Here is a 16779-nt window from a genome sequence, read left to right as displayed (position 1 = left end):
GGAACAGGCTTTCCCTACCCTATAAAAATGTTATATCCATTCCAGCAGTTCTCCACTGTCATCATTATGTTATTTCAGTACTGTCGCAGGAGCAGATGGAAAGGTGTTCCTATGCTCTGAAAAAGTAATAATGTCTAGGTGGAGGCAGTATCTTTCTTTGCTGTGGAATAGCATGCATCTATAATGTTAGTCGTGTTAGTTTCGACTATTTATATATTTCTGCTTTTCTTGAATTTTATGGAGGGTGAATCTTTTTAAACCCGCTTTTTTACTGAAAATAGATACTAAATGTCAGGGTTCTCATGCAGCTATTTAAGATACTGGTTTAATAAGAAAGGAAACATATTCAGCTCCCCTATCCTAATAACTTCAAAAGAAAGGGAAAAATTCAGCTGGCTCAATTGCTGTACATTCTAGCTGTGCCAGTTCCCTTTTTATTTGAGCTCAGAGTTAATCCATTTTGCTTCTGGCATTCAAAATTGCTTTTCACTTACCAGTGTGGTGCCAAGAACTGAAGGATTTTGGTATTGCTTGTAAAGATTAAAAACTATCAGGGCATCCTTCATTCAGACAGTTAGATAAATGAAGTGAAAAGAAAAAGGATTGGGTTGCAGTGATGCACATAGGGGCATTTAACAGCCTCCATAAAAACTGAAGCAGAGGACGCTCTAAAGACTCATTAACAGCAGTTGTCCAAATAGCAGCACCAAAAAGAATAGTTGGAATAATTTTTAGATTAAAAACTTGAATCGCTCCAGGGATAATTAACAATTGCCCCAAAACCAGGTTTGATTTTATTAGACACAGCCTTTTGGTGGAAGCTCCATCTCAGATTATAAGAAAAGAGAATACCAAGACAAGTAAACATTATAACCTGATCAACATCAATGCCATCTAGTACCCAATGGAAAGAGGGCAGCTTTCTCTTCTTAGAGAAGATCATAGTTTTGATTTGTGGTAATTTATTGAAAAATCTTCCCAAAAACAATACTCAGAAAAAATTTGTAATGATCTTTGCAATCCAACTCAGGTATGAGACAAAAGAACTGCATTGTCAGCATAAAGCAAGATTGGAATACTATGGTTTGCTAGCTTCGTTGGGTTAGACAAACGTCTTGAAAATTCGCTGCTAAATCATTCAAATATAAATTAAACAATAAAGGAGCCAGAAGGCAACCTTGTCTAACTCCCCTGACCAACTGGAACTGATGGTTCGAATTTCTTGACTGCAACCCTACCCACCTCTGCCTTGGCATCCATTTTATATGTCCTGGCATATGGCCCGGACTAGAGCAAGTATTATGGTTCCACAAGTAAGGACCCTCAAGAAACTTGTGTAGAGGGTGCATCTCTTCCCCTCACTTTTTCCCATCAATCTACCCCATCCTTGCTACTCTCCCCACCTACTGCCCAGCCTTTGCACTGCGCTCATCCCCACCCTGACTGCTGTCTCCACCTACCCCCACCTAGTCCCTTCAAATTGTTGCTTCCGTATTTCAAGCTTGTCCAGGTACTGCTTGTGTACTTTTGGCTGTGGCTCTTCTACTGCTATTCATGGAGAAATATCAATCTTTCCCAGACTTTAAAATTTCAGTATTATTATATTATATTAGATCTTATAATATAAGATCCATAATACAGTACATTGATTTGTATCTTAATTTTGTCATTTATTTTAAAAATGTATAACCCACTGTGGCAATCATCCTTAAAAGTCCCGCCTCTTTTCCAGAGCTCTAAACCAATCCTTGTGATTTAGGCCTCTTGCAAACCCAAGTGATTGTCAACCAGTCAGAGTCTATAGTACTCCCCTGGATGGGAGGGGGTGAGCCAGCCTCACCTTAAGAAGGGTTTTTTCAATGTTCCCCCCCCCCTTGTGGATAGGGATTTTGTGGCTATAGAACAGAGCATCAGCTTAACCAGGCTTTTATTTGGCTTAGGGAAGAAAGCTTATTTTAGTGTGACAAATAAGCATCCTGTTAAGGGCCCATCATTCCTAACTTGTGTGATAATAATAATAATTTATTAATACGGTCACCGACCAGCAGAAAAAACAACAGCCACAACAAATAGTAAGAAAACCACCACAACAGCTACTAATACTATAAATAATCTAAGCCTAAAAATTACATATTGCATGTATGAATAAAATTTATATAAACATCGTATAACTTGGTGTGACCCCCTTAATATTTTGAGTAAAAAGTATTTCTGCTACTCTTATCCTGTCAGGATACCATGTACTTTAATAGCTGCAGTGCAAAATTTAGCAGTCAAGAGTGTAAACTGTGATTTTTCATCAGTTAGGAGCTTCTTAGCTAGAAACTTGTCTGGTTGATCAGGGAAAGTGTTAAGCAAAGGGGAAAGAGCCCTTGTGTGGTCTTCTTGGTAGAGCGAACAGCGGATCAAGACATGTTCTGAAGTTTCTATATTCCCTGACCCACAAGGGCAACGCCTTTCTGCTATAGGGACCTTCTTATAGCTTCCCTCCAATACTGCTGATGGTAAGACCAGGCACCTAGCGAGGGTGAAAGCTTTCCTATGATTGATAAGTTCTAATTGGGAAAGATATGCTGCATGGGAGACTGTATCTAGATTTTTCAGGTGATAGGAAAAGCGGTGATCTCCCAAGATCTGCCTGACATTCTATGTCATTCACCCTTTGCTTCAGAAGGCATATCGCCTGATCTTTACCCTGTGCCGACAAGGAGAGTGGAGAGAAGCCCAGCTTTTCTATTTTGTTGTAAACTACCTTAAGCCATAAGGACTGGAAGTTGTCCTGCAAGATCAAAGGCAACAGGCCTTGAGGGTTAAGATTTAGTTTGAGCCACAAGGTAATGGAAGCAAGACATACCTTTGCCTCCACCTTCACCATTCCTGTCTCCAGTCGCACAGTTGCATTGGACACGCAGTCGCACAGTTGCATTGGACACGCAATGGGGTAAGTGGAGGACCTATCAGGGAAGCCAGAGCAGAGTACTGGATATTCAGTCCAGAAGGTGGCTGCCGCTGAGCCTTCCCTCCTCTCTCTCTCTCACCCCATAGCCACTACACCCACCTTTCTAAATTTGTTTTCTTCTCTAAGATACATTTTTGTAACAATGTTAAGTACACCTGAATTAACAGTTTAATTTTAGAGAATAAGAGCAAACCTTTTCTCCTTATAGCGGGAACTGCAGAAGACAAGATGCGACTGTTTTTGATCTATTACATAAGTTCTGTACAGTTGCCTTCTGAGGTATGGTTTCTTTCTTTCATTTTTTCTTTCTTTTAATGAAACAAGTGTTTGTTCAATTTTATGACATACTGGCTGTTTCCAAAATATTTCTTACGTTGAATACTGTTTCTAGTAACATATGAGACATTGTTCTCATTTTTTTTCTGGAGCTCTTTCCCCCCACCTGCTCTGTCATGTTTTATGATGAAGGAACTGTAAGAAAGGTGGTTGAGAGCAAAGAGCAGGGTGGGTACATTTTCCATGCAGAAAAACAGATTTTATTTAGGTATTTATGCCCCATTTTTCTATCAAGTGGGGACCAAAATGGCTCATAACAGTGCAACAACACAATTTAAACAAACAAGAGAACAAGCAACGTCGGGCTGGTCCTAGAATCATCGAGCCACCTCATCCAAGGCCCTGGGCTGCAAGCCACGAATCAAGAGTTCTTTAGCTGTTGCCCTTTGGCTCATGCCAAAGGCCTACATCTCTGGCCAAGCCCACACTTTATACTTGTAACAGGAAAGGAAAAGGAAAGCTTAGCTTACATAAGAACATAAGAAAAGCCCTGCTGGATCAGACCAAGGCCCATCAAGTCCAGCAGTCTGTTCACACAGTGGCCAACCAGGTGCCTCTAGGAAGCTCCCAAACAAGATGACTGCAGCAGCACCATCCTGCCTGTGTTCCACAGCACCTAAGATAATAGGTATGCTCCTCTGATCCAGGAGAGAATAGGTATTCATCATGAGGGAATAGGTATGCAGTTTAAATGTTATGCAGTTGTCAAAGATGTTCCCAATCTTTCCCATTTTGCCTTGGCAGGTATCCTCAGAATTTGCCGATTAACTTTGCAGTTAGCTTTATAACGTCTCAGTGGCCTGAAGCCACTGTACATCTTATCTGTACATCAAAAGCCTGCTACAGACTCATGGTGGGGATTCTTCCCCTTTCCCTACGTAAATCTCCCCCTCCCTCGGCAGCTAAACATATTACAAACACTTGCTTTCAGCTAAACATGGTTCATGTTGAAATTGATGAATATTTTGCAGTAACCATAGTTTCAAAATGGGACATAATGCCTGCTGTTAAAGGCGGGGGTGGCGGGAATCACATAGGGTCCAGGCAAGCCTAATGTAGATGTTTAGAGGCTGGCCTGTATGAGTAATTCCCACAGGGTAGCCATGTTAATCTGCTGGAGCAGTATATCAGAGTTCCTCTGGGCTGATCTGCACAAGCAGAAAAACTGGAGTACAGCCTTCCTGGGAATGTCCCATCTGTAGGTGGAAAATCCCATGTCTGAAAACTACCAAATGTAGAAAAACAGGCCTCTGCACAGAATAGTAGTACGTCAGAGAAAAGAAATCCAGCCTAACTTCCTTCCAAGCATTCATTTTTACATATAAACTGGGTTTTTATTGTGTATTCTTGTATTTTAATATGGATGTTTTAAGATACTGTGCCAGAAATCTGTATCTGTAAATAGATCTTTATGCTTTTACTTGCATTTAATTCATATAGTATAAAGCAGTATTACCTTTATACATGATAAACCATTTAGGTTTTTTAAAAGAACTTTTAAAACAATATCTGTGTTTGAGGATTACGTATTGAATTTCAATTTCATACTTCAGGATTATCTGAGACATTTATCTACTAAGGATTAGTCCAAATTCAGGCATTGTAAAGTTACGTTAAAAGTGAATGCCTTTTTTTCTTACTTCAACACGTCTTCTTGATTTGCAGTTTCATATACAGCTTACATATACTGTCGTCTTTTCATGTTCATGCTTGTTTAAACTATAACGAGCATTTGCTTCATTTCTGTGCCCAGGGTCAAAATATTTGATTGATTCCACTATTTATAAGACGTGTAACAAATTTCAAATCTCCTATTTGATTCCAGGCAGATTTGGAACAGTACAAAAAAGCACTGACAGATGCAGGATGCAATCTTAACCCCTTAAACTATATTAAGCAATGGAAGTAAGTTGATTTTGTTTTAATAAAACTTGGAAATAGTAGGTTGCAAAACACTTAAGATTTAAATTTTTCTTGTCCTTGTCCACATAGCTGATATCCAATGGAATGAAGTGGGTGTGTGCTAGGCTTTCTTTCACAAATAAATGTTTTGGAATGGATCACTATTAATGCCAGCTAATGGGGCACCAAACTAAACATGATGGTGGCCGCCGGTCCATCAAGTGGCCAACAATGCCATTTTAGAAGCAGCTGTAGTTCTTTAAAGTTGCCATGAAGCCTCCACCCAGGTCAGGTGCAAGGTGCAGCAGCCTCAGGAGCTCTTGTTCCCCTCTGTGCCTTTTCAGGTATAGAAACAACCCTCTGTAGCTACTACAACTTTTTCTAAAATGGCACCAGCAGCCACAAGATGGACCAGTGGCCACCATCACATTTAGTTCGGCTCTAAGTCTTCACTTGCCAGACAGTAATCTTCACGTAAATGCCTATGACATCAGCCAGCAAATGTGCTCTGGAAAAAGACCACTTTACGATGACACCTAAAGACTAACAAAGAAGATGCCTGCCCTCTTTTGACAGGAGGCAAAACATAGTGGATTGAATGCCATCAAGTAGCCTAGTCTAAATTTTGGCAATCTCAGCTCATATTTTAATTGGTTATTGACTTGATTCCCAAGGTGCCCATGTGTGGATAAAAGCGATTTGTTCTTGTGCAGCACCACCCCTCAAATTTCTGCAACATTCCGGATTCCCCAAACTCTCAAGAGCACCTTTTTGGCTTCACACAGGACTGCAAGGGAGAGGAAGATGGAGAAGGAAAGGCCCACCCCATGAACAGAACTCCACTCATTGTAGTTAGGATCTGCCATTGTTGTTATTTCTTATATTAATATGATTAAAATTCCTAGTATTCGTCCTGTGGAAATTTAAAATTGTGGTTTTATAATTTCACTTACTTGACCATTTTTAATGGGAAAAGGAGCATAAATAAATAAATGAAATAAACCCATGTCATTGGCTTGATATCTAACAGAATGTTAGACAAGAAGAAAACAGAGTTGTAAGAGAACGTGATATTAAATATTTAATAGGCCATATGTTTAAATTTGGATCCAGAGTTTGGATCCAAAGGTATTTTCTGCTCAAAGAAGAACTTCTTTTCTATGTAGAAGAGTATCTTTAGATCCATCTTTTTAGTTTGGCCATAATCCTTTAGAACAAGTTGTTTTATTAATGCTTCTTTATAGCAATAGCAAGACATGGGCTCAGCCCCTAGATATGTAACATTACTGGGAATAATATTTTGAGAAAATCCTGCCATTCTTTTTTATTTTCATAGTTTACTTTGGCTATACAGGTTGAGTATCCCTTATCCGGATATCCAATATCTGGACTGACCCGAAAACCAGACTTTTTGAACCGACACACAAGCATTACTCACAGGCCCTCAGCAGCACTCCAATATGCTTTCTGATTATTCAATGTACTCAATTATTAAAAATATTGTTTAAAATTTCATTCAAGCTATGTGTATAATGTGTATATAAAACATAAATGAATTTCATGTTTAGACTTGGGTCCCACCCCCAAGATATCTCATTCTGTATATGCAAATATTTCAAAATATGGAAAGATCCGAAATACGGACCACTTCTGGTCCCAAGCAGTCCAGATAAGGGATACTCAATTTGTACCATTTTAAACTGGCAAATATTATAATTTGCTGCCACTTCCCCCCACCCACCCACTCAGACAAGAGAAGGAAGATATAGCAAAACTCACCCTTAAATACCTTCTACTAGATTTTCTGTCAGGTCTCCTTTTTTTTTTTAACTTGCAGCAGAAAGTGTTTTTTGGGACTACCGTGAAGGCTAGATACACTCAGGGTTGTGGAGCGGCAGCCAGATTCAGTATTTTTTGAGACTACTCCATTTTCCATGGGTTGATCATATGTCTGCAAACATCCAGATTTGGAGTATAAGGTTTCTGAGCCAAACAGATCATGTACTGTGGCTTTTAAAAATCCAAAACAGAAAGAAGTGGAAATTCACTAACTATTTATCTTATGGTAACCAGAGTGACACAAGATCACAGATTAGATGATCTCAACAACTTTAGTTGTCTCTGGAAAATATAATGTTTTCAAATTCTTTTCTTCCTCCGCCCCATCCCCTTTGGCCCTTTGTTTTGGATGCTCTGTTGAAATAGATCATTCTATTTCAAATGCTGTATTCTGGAACTTGGAACTCGGAATCGTTTACTTTAGTAGAGTGAAATGTGGGAGCATTATTTTGTCAGTGAAGGGAGAGACAGATGTTGTTTGGAGCGTGTCTACTAATGTTTGGATGTGAAGTAAGAACCCTTGGATTGCTAGACAGGCTGAATTTTGAAAATGAATGTTTCATTCATGAGAAGCGATAATATGCTTGTACACTGATGAAAATAAATTAAGCATTTAGATATTGATTTACTTATTTCACAGAGCATTTGCCAAAATGGCTTCAACTCCAGCTTCCTATGGAAACAGTGCAGCCAAGTCATTGGGGTGAGTTACAAACTGCATTTTGTTACCCCAACTTCAAAGTCTGAGGTGATTTTTTATTGTTAACTGCTTAAGTGCTGACTGTTTGAACATTATTTTTTTAATTTGACAAAATGTTATTCAGAAGTGTTCTTTCATATTCTTCTGATCATGCTGAGGCATATACATTACATAGAAATCAGGTTATTGTTTTATATAAATTAGGCAGTAGCTCTATTACACAGGCTAATAATTGTTTTAAATCACAGTACCGAGATGAATAAACTGGCATCCATCAGAGGAGAAATGTTCAGATCTGCTCACCACCAGACCTCTCTCTTTTAGTAGGTGGTTCATTATAACACAGGGCCTTCAAAGCATTTACATTGGTCCAAGCGAGATCCCACAGTAATTTCCATGCAACAATGCTAACTGTATAGAATCATTTTTCTAATCTTTCACAGGTACTAATAATCAATATAGAATAGAAAACAAATTTTGTAGTATTCACATTTTGTACTGTACAGTTTCAGTATTTTAACTCGTGAAGTACAATGAGGACCAGTTCATCATAACATTCTTCTTAGATGCATGAAAGCAAACAAAATCATGCATGATGTTGTTGTTTTTATGTTGCAGCCTTTTTTCACGTGTCATGAATACAGGATCACAGTTTGTGATGGAAGGAGTCAAGAATCTAGTACTCAAACAACAGGTGTGTTTGACAGTATAGTTTATCTGGATGGGGTTGCACTCCCCCTAAAGGATCAGGTTCTTAGTTTGGGTGTGCTGCTGGACCCTGGCTTCCTGTTGAATAAACAGGTGGTGGTGGAAGCTAGGGGTGCTTTTCACCAGCTTTGGCAGGTAAATCAGCTGTGGCCCTTCCTGGACAGGAAATATCTTGCCACTGTGGTGCCTGCCTTGGTAACATCCAGGTTACATTAAAGCAAAGTGCCCTACATGGGGCTGCCCTTGAAGACTGTCTGGAAGATACAGATGGCACAGTATCTTGCAGCCAGAGTATTGACTGGAGTGCCATGGGGATCATATCACACAGGTCTTGTTCCGTCTATGCTGGCTTCCAATTTTGTTCCAGGTTCAATTCAAGATGCTGATATTGACTTTTAAAGTCCTATATGACTTGGGGCCAGCATAATTTAAGGACCACCTTCTCCCATATGAACCTACACATCCACTCCAGTCATCTTCAGATGCTTGTGTACTTTTAAACTATCTGTCGGTCTCTTGGAGGCTAACCCTTGGTCAACAAAAATGGACCCTCCGTGTCCCTACTACAGCTAAAACACTTGTATTACAACACTGGAAAGATAAATGCCCACCTCCAGTAAATCAGTGGATTGAGGACCTTTGAACTCTATAAATATTTGAACTCATGAGTTATAGAAACAATTGCATATGGGCTTATTTTTAGATATTTGAAAGCCTTTTATAGAAGAAGAGAAGAGTTGGTTTTTATATGCCGACTTTCTCTACCACTTAAGGCAGACTCAAACCAGTTTACAATCACCTTCCCCTCCCCACAACAGACACCCTGTGAGGTAGGTGAGGCTGGGAGAACATGACTTGCCCAAGGTCACCCAGCTGGCTTCATGTGTAGGAGTGGGGAAACAAATCCAGTTCACCAGATTAGCCTCCGCCGCTCATGTGGAGGAGTGGGGAATCAAACCCGGTTCTCCAGATCAGAGTCCACTACTCCAAACCACCGCTCTTTACCACTAACTACACCATGCTGGTGTAGAAACACTACACCACTCTGGTGTAGAAACATAAATGTAGATCTTCCACCACTGTTGTTATATTTTTGTTTCTGCTTTTTAAAATTTAGGTGTAGGATTATTTAGGTGTAGGATTATGAGTTCTTTCCCCTTATTCTTATTTCTTCCTTTTGTTTCTTTAAAATAAATAAATAAATAAATATTCGGAGCCCCTGCTTTGGGTGCCCCTGCCATCTGAGGCAATCTGAGAAAGGAAGGGCTTTCTTGGTCATGGCTCCAAAGCTTTGGAACCCCCATCTCAGAGAGTTTTTTCTGTCTCCTGTTGTTGTCTTCCAGTTGGTGAAGACTTGTTTTGTTTGGCATACCCCCAATAATTGATACTGGCCCACCTCCCTGGTTTTAGTGTTGTGTGTTTACATGTTTTTATATATTTTCATTGAACTGTTTTAGGTATTATTTTAAATGCTGTTTGAATGTTCATATATTTTCATGTTTGCCACCGTGAGGACCCTGTTTGGGTGGGCAGGTAGCATAAAAATGTTCTAAATAAGTTATTTAATTAAGCAGGTTTATAGACTTTTACCATAACCATGAAGTAAGTTGCACAGGTAACACATCTTTGAATAAAATGATATTTCATATTACAGCTAGATAAGCATTTATTACCAAGATTACAGACTTAGATTGTTTAAGAACATTATTTTTATGCAAAGGATTGCCAAACTGTAAGTTCTGTGTGGCTCCTGAGCAATTTTGGCCCATTCCTGAAACCTTCAGCAACCGGGGATGGTGTGGCCGCACTGCCACCACCGCGCCTCCACAGAGGTTTCGCAGGCACTGCAGGGGGGGGGGAAGGGCATTTCCCAAAAAATTTTTTTAAAGGGGACGGAAATCCCATAGAGAACAGTGATGCTGCGCCAACTAAAAGCTGGCACAGCTCGGCTGTTAAAAAAGGGAATTCCTGGGCTGAAAGGGGTTAGGAAGCTGCCTATTGGCAGCTCTACCCCCAGAAATGACCTGGGAATGCCTCCCAGGATACTGACATGAGGACTTGCACTGGCAGGATGCCGGCAGGAGGCCAAGCTGGCATCCGAGGGCCGTGCTGCCGCGGCTGTCCAACAGGACAGCGCAAGTGGCACTATGCCAGCTTCCATGCCAGTTTGCATGGTGCAAGTGGCACTGATGCCAGTGTTGGGGTCATGTCTCCTCCTAAGGCGATTCGGCCCCCTACCTCAGGAATGCGCTCTTTGTGTTGTTCCTAGCGTGTTTAAAAAAGTGAACAGAGATACAATTAAAAGAAACCCCTGCTGTTCTCATACATCAAAAGCTCAACGAAGGCTTCCACGTTTGCCATTCATCACAACCCTCCTATCATATTCAGAATTATTTCTCTGCATATAAAAATATTGTTAAAACTGGGGAGGTGATTAATTGACCTGCAACTTCATGCAAGTTCTATCCTTTTGAACATTGTTTAGCTAAGATGTCAAGGAAACAAGGAGCAGCCAATGTTATATCCACAAGCGTCACCTTTTCTCCAAGCAGGAAATCTGAACATACAGTACCCTGATGAAAGCAGACTAAAAGCTGATGTGAATATCTTGTCATTAGTCCTAGACTAGCACCTGCTTTATTTATTATAACATTTATTTATTATAAAATTATAAAATGTCTCTCATTCAGGGCAAATGCACATATACAGAAAAAGTGAGACAAAGTGTTGTCATCTTGCTTCTCTGAGGCATGTTATAGAGTGGACAGACTTGTAGTCCTTTTGATCAGCAGAGAGCTCCAAGAAATGCTCTGGGTTTCTCAGCATCTGAGACTTGGGCCATGCATACCGTTTCGTGAGGAAGACAAAAAGCCGCTCCTGAAGCTCAGAGGATCTTGTCAAGCAGCATACAATGTGGCATGAGGGGCTGCAACCCAAAGGAAAAATTAGTAATCACTCTTTATATACAGAAACATCTTAGGGATGTGCAGAGGCCCTTGAACAGCCATTCATTTCAACACTGTCTAAATAATACATATTGATTTTTTTAGTGACCTTGTTAGTGGTTTCCTCATTACATTCTAAAATGTCTCATAAGAACATAAGAAAAGCCATGCTGGATCAGACCAAGGACCATCAAGTCCAGCAGTTTGTTCACACACTGGCCAACCAGGTGCCTCCAGGAAGATCACAAGCAAGACGACTGCGGCACTGCAGCATTATCTCTTTCGCCCATGTTCTAAGGAAGTTACATTCTAATGGTAGGATTTTAGTCTAGTTAAGGGAAATCTGGCAGGGCAACAGTAATAAAGATGGAAATAATAATAAAATAATAATAAAACGGCCCATTTTTATTTAAAAAAAGCTCCACTAACAATGTGAAAAATAAACTGGTCATGACTGTACCTGTTTTGTGCTACATGTAAACATTTTCTGTAGTTGACTTGAATTGTACAATCTCTTTCACAGAATCTACCAGTCACCCGTATTTTAGACAACCTTATGGAGATGAAATCAAATCCTGTAAGTACAACTAACACAAAAGTCTGAAATGTCTGTAAAATTGTAATATGCAAACTCTTAAGTATTAACCGTTTAACACAGTAGGAATGAACTATGGGTATTTTGTATTTTTGGTGTAATAATCAGGGGACCTGATTATTCACAGGGAAAAGGAAGTCCCATCCTCCCCACTCCCCGCCCTGCTGTGCAGCCACTGGGCAGCTGATAAGTGTCGAAAGCGCATCCTCAATGCTTTCTGCTCTGAGCCCAGCCATCATCTGGCCTATGATGGCAGTTGGTGGCTTGAAGCAAACAATGCCAGATAGTTCGTAAGCTTTCAACAAGTGTACAAGGCACCATATAATTTTCAGGAGCCCATTTCCACTCCCATAAAATTTCATTTGTCTTTCTGTACATATGTGGATATGCACACTCATACCACAAGAGTGCAGATTCCATGGGAAAGAACCACAGGGTATGCCCTGCTGATATGGTTGCATCTGTCGCACTCAGCCATATGGGACCAAATCATGTAAAAGCAGCTCCCAGGGAGCTAGGAACTCCATCTGAAGGACAATTGTTTTGGGGAACTCAAGTATGCAACCAAAAAAAAAATCAGTTAACTCTTAAGGCAGTTAATGTCTTAGCAAGATACAACAATAAATTTTGCTTCCTTCAGGTGAATTAAGCTTTTAAAAAAAATATATAGAATTAACAAATGATTTTAAAAGTAGAAACAAATGCCTGTATATGTTTTTACCTAAGATGTTTAAAGGAAGAAGATACGTTTGGGTGTACAAGGATTCCCTGTTCATATCATTTTATAAATATAGCATTATTTTTATGTTGCCCCGTAGTCCTGTCAAAGCCATAATTCCCCAGATCATTTAAACAAGCAAGGCACTTTTCAGTTGATCATATTTAAATTGCAGTACTTCTTAAGGAATTCAGAGGTCTTTGACATTTCGTTTTCATTTGAGAGACCTAATATATGGAGCAAAAAATCATTGGGATCCTTAGACAGGCTGCAAATGGCCCTTCTAGTATATTCAAGAGAGTTGCAGGAGGTTTGTTGAAAAGTGTTCCTTTTGTGAATGCTATGACTTCCTGTGTTTTGCTATCACAAAAGCTTGAAGAATTGGATCCTTTTTTAATTCATAGGGGTTTTAGCCTCCCTATTTCATAAATGAAAAAAGCTAATGACTGAAAAGAATATACAGAAAAGCTGCTAAAGTTTCTCTTCTGTACATTTTGGCTTGGGTACAATTTGGGTGGCTTACATTAATTGCTAGTAGCCCATAGTATACATCCTCATCAGAAATAGTTTATTCAGTGTGGACTGGATAAACAGCCTGGCGTAGATGCAGATATTAATCAAGATCTGTGTCCATAGTGGCTGTGAATGCAGAAATGTGTTTCTACCCACAGATGTCTTGCTGAATCCCATAATTTTTTATATTGTAGAATAACCACCGTTATAATGTTCAAAATGGTGAAAAACATAACTGAAGTTCATCTGCATGGCTTCTATGCAGTCCCACATTGGGGGACTGTGCAGGCCAGCCATGGATAAGATTTGTCAGCTTCTAGCAAAAACGAAAGTGAGAGTGCTCCCCCTCCCCGCCCAACAGTCACATGACCCAGGGGGAGGGAGCACTCTCCCCTCCAGTTCTCTTTCTGCCGCCACTGAGAGAGAATGTGTCTATAGCTTCTCTTCTTCTGCTATTACTGAATGGAATCTAAGAAGGCTCCACTTTTCAATCAGTGTCGTTCCTGTGACACCAAAATGCGAAGACTTATTGCCACAAGGTTTGCCTCCTTTGCCTGAGGGAACGACACGTTCATTCCACCCTCAGAGCACTGAAGGGCTGTACTGATCGTCTGAACCCTTCGTCTGGACGCCGGAGAAGGCACTTCTAAAAAGGCTTGGCCCTACAGGACAGACTTCCATGGAGCCCAAGAAGAAACCTCTCCTCAGGGCGCTCGGCTGGACGATGGAGGTACGTCTAAGCATGCTAAATCCGACCTTCGGTCATTAAGACGTCCAAGTTGATCATTCTACCAGCCAAGTCCCTTGCCCCGGCTCCTTCAGACCGTCGTCCCAATCTCCGTCGAAGTCACCTCGACGCCATCAGTCGGACTCTCCTCAAAAGCGAGGGCCTCGACGTCAGTCGACGTCGAACATCCCTCGGCGCAGAGCGCCTTCGACCTCCTCGGCAATGAGGGCCTCGATGTCTTTGGACATCGAACTTCCCTCAGTGCAGAGCGCCTCGGCGTCGGTCTTCCTCGAAGTCTCCTTGGTGCCGATCAGGGTCGTCATCACCTCGGCGCTGTTTGTCGGTGGTCTTCGACGTCTCTTTGAGTCACCTGACTCCACCAATTGTTCTGGAGGACTCGCCTTCTCATGATTCCCTGGTTAACCCCTCTGCCTGTCCAGAGCGGGTCCCAGGATGTCCTGGTCCCAGGATACCCTGGTTAGCCCCTCTGCTCCTGTTCAGAGCGGGACCCAGGATGAGCAACAGCTCCGCACTCAATTCCTTTTGCAGCCGCATAAGGGTGTTGCTATTCCGACTTTGACAAGTGGCGCCTACAGCTTCTCGGCACCTACAGCCTCTCAGCGCCCACGGCCTCTCGGCCCTCTTGGCGCCCACGGCCTCTCAGCACCTACGGCCTCTCGGCGCCCATGGCCTCTCGGCGACCTTGGCGCCCACGGCCTCTCGTCGCCTTCGTTCTCGGAGCCTACGTTCTCAGAGCCTTCTCGGAACCGTACGTTGCTGAGGCAAAGACTCCCCCTGGAGACTCTTCCAGCTAGGGTCTCCTTCTACATTAAAGGATATGGTCCATTCTGAGTCCGATGCAACGGCTACTCAGGTCTCTGACACGGAATTCCGCACCTCGCAACCCTCACCTGTGGACATTGCAGGAGATACTAAATCACATCCCCTCCGGGGGATGTGAGATTATATGTAGAATTGATCCGTCTGGCTAAGGTTCTAATATATATTCCCTCCCTGGCGTCTCGGATGACAACCATCATGGATATATTACTTTTCTCTGAAGCAGGTCCTGTGGTCCTTCCAATGATACAAGCATTTGGAGGCGGTGGATTCCAATCGGACCAAGCCATTTTTGATTCCCTCTTCAACAGAGGAATTGAGAACCTTTACAAGATCCGCCGTGAGGACGGTGAATTTCCGTACCAGTAGCCTGTCCCAAATTTTCTGGTGGTCGAAGCCCTGTCGGGCAAATATAAATCGTGTTCACATTCCTTGCCCTAACCGGGAGGGACGCAGACTGGAGTCTTTACCCAGGAATGTTTATACTTACAGTGCCATTGGTCTTCACATTTCCATTTCATGGCAATCATGGCCAGATACTAATATCCCCTCTGGGATGGAATTTAATCTCAAATTAGTATCCTACCAGAGGGTCAACGCCCATCACACTAAACCACTCAGAGCATAAACATGACTTTCGACAGACAGCAGTTTATTGCGGCGCGTCACATTGCAGACCCTTCCAGCAAGGTCATGGCCTCGTCCATAGTCCTCCGGAGGCATGCTGACTTAACCAGTCCACCCTTCCGTATGACATTCAGTCGTGTATCTAGCACCTTGCCCTTGAGGGCACCTCCGTCGCGTACTGGGAAACCACCCCTTGAGGGCACCTCGCTCTTCAGCGATTAAACGATGCCTTTCTTGATCGTCTCAAGAAGGATAACCGCTAAGTCCTTGGGCAGTTTTTATTTTCCGTCCTAACCGACCTGGGTCTCCTGGTCAACTGTAAAAGTCTCCTTTGACATCTTCTGAGGCCATAGTTTCATGGTACCCACCTGCACCTGGCCACAGCTAGAGCTTACCATCTAATACAGGGAATACGCTCCATTTGAAAGATAGTTAACCTGTTCTAGGAAAGGTCCCAAATGACCCCTACAATTCTCTACTTGAGACTCATGGATTCTCCACTGCAGTTGTTGCCTTTGCTTGTCTGCGGATGCTCCCCTTGCGCACTCAGTTCTCTGACAGCACTCCAGCTGAACATTGACCCTCAATACAAAAATCTGTCTATACATTGGTTATTGCCTCTTGGACTGGTGGTCCTCTTGACTGGTGTCGCCTTTCAAACACCTGCTCTACAGACTCATTTGTTCCTGACACCTCCTTATCAGGGTCGGGACCTTATTGTACGGCTCTTAAGGCCCATGGTCTATGGCCTGCTCAAGAGTCTACCCTGCACATTAACTTTTTTCTTTTGAGCTTCATTCTATTGGGCTTCCTCTCTGCTCCTCTGCAGGGGTCCTCGAGGATCGACAGGTTCAGGTCACAACGGACAGCAACGCCCAGCACAAACAGGGCGGCACAAGGTCCATGTGCTGTGCACACAAGCCATCGCAGTCTGGGACTGGCCATAACATATGGCTCCACTGTCACTGCCATTCACATCGCAGGCACGAGTAACATCCTCGTAGACTTCGCAAGTTATCACTGTAGACTCACGTTGTCTCCATTAGCTCTTCCTAATCTGGGGCACCCCGCAAATGTATCTCTTGTGACTCAGCACAATTCAGTGTGTCCTCAATTGTGCTCCAGAGCGGGGGAGAGCCCAAGCTCCATGAGGGACGCATTCCAAATAACTTGGTTGATCCCCCCCCTTCCCCTTACCGGGCAAGGTTCTGGCCAAGATCTAGACGGACAGGACAAGTGGCACCCTGGTGGCACCATCCGGCCCAGGGGATCTCAGTTCACAATTCTAATGCCCCTGACTCAAGGGAGTACTGTTCCTCCTCAAGATATTCTCACATTTCTTCCAGAATCAAGATGGCAACATGGAGAAT

General features: G+C 42.3%; 1 protein-coding gene across 1 annotated transcript in view; it reads left to right on the top strand.

Moving 5' to 3' along the window:
• Positions 1-16779, top strand: part of SCFD1 (sec1 family domain containing 1) — a 59228-nt gene that overhangs the window by 32947 nt on the left and 9502 nt on the right. Inside the window, exons 16-20 of the mRNA XM_056850689.1 lie at positions 3168-3238; positions 5121-5200; positions 7677-7739; positions 8355-8430; positions 11913-11966. Of these exons, the coding sequence (XP_056706667.1) occupies positions 3168-3238; positions 5121-5200; positions 7677-7739; positions 8355-8430; positions 11913-11966 (344 nt within the window). The remainder of the gene's footprint in view (positions 1-3167; positions 3239-5120; positions 5201-7676; positions 7740-8354; positions 8431-11912; positions 11967-16779) is intronic.

The sequence above is a fragment of the Euleptes europaea genome, chromosome 6 (assembly GCF_029931775.1).
Source record: "Euleptes europaea isolate rEulEur1 chromosome 6, rEulEur1.hap1, whole genome shotgun sequence".
NCBI classification, from domain to species: domain Eukaryota; kingdom Metazoa; phylum Chordata; class Lepidosauria; order Squamata; family Sphaerodactylidae; genus Euleptes; species Euleptes europaea.
The sequence above is the reverse complement of the archived record's forward strand: the minus strand, read 5'-3'. Positions and strand labels throughout refer to the sequence as shown.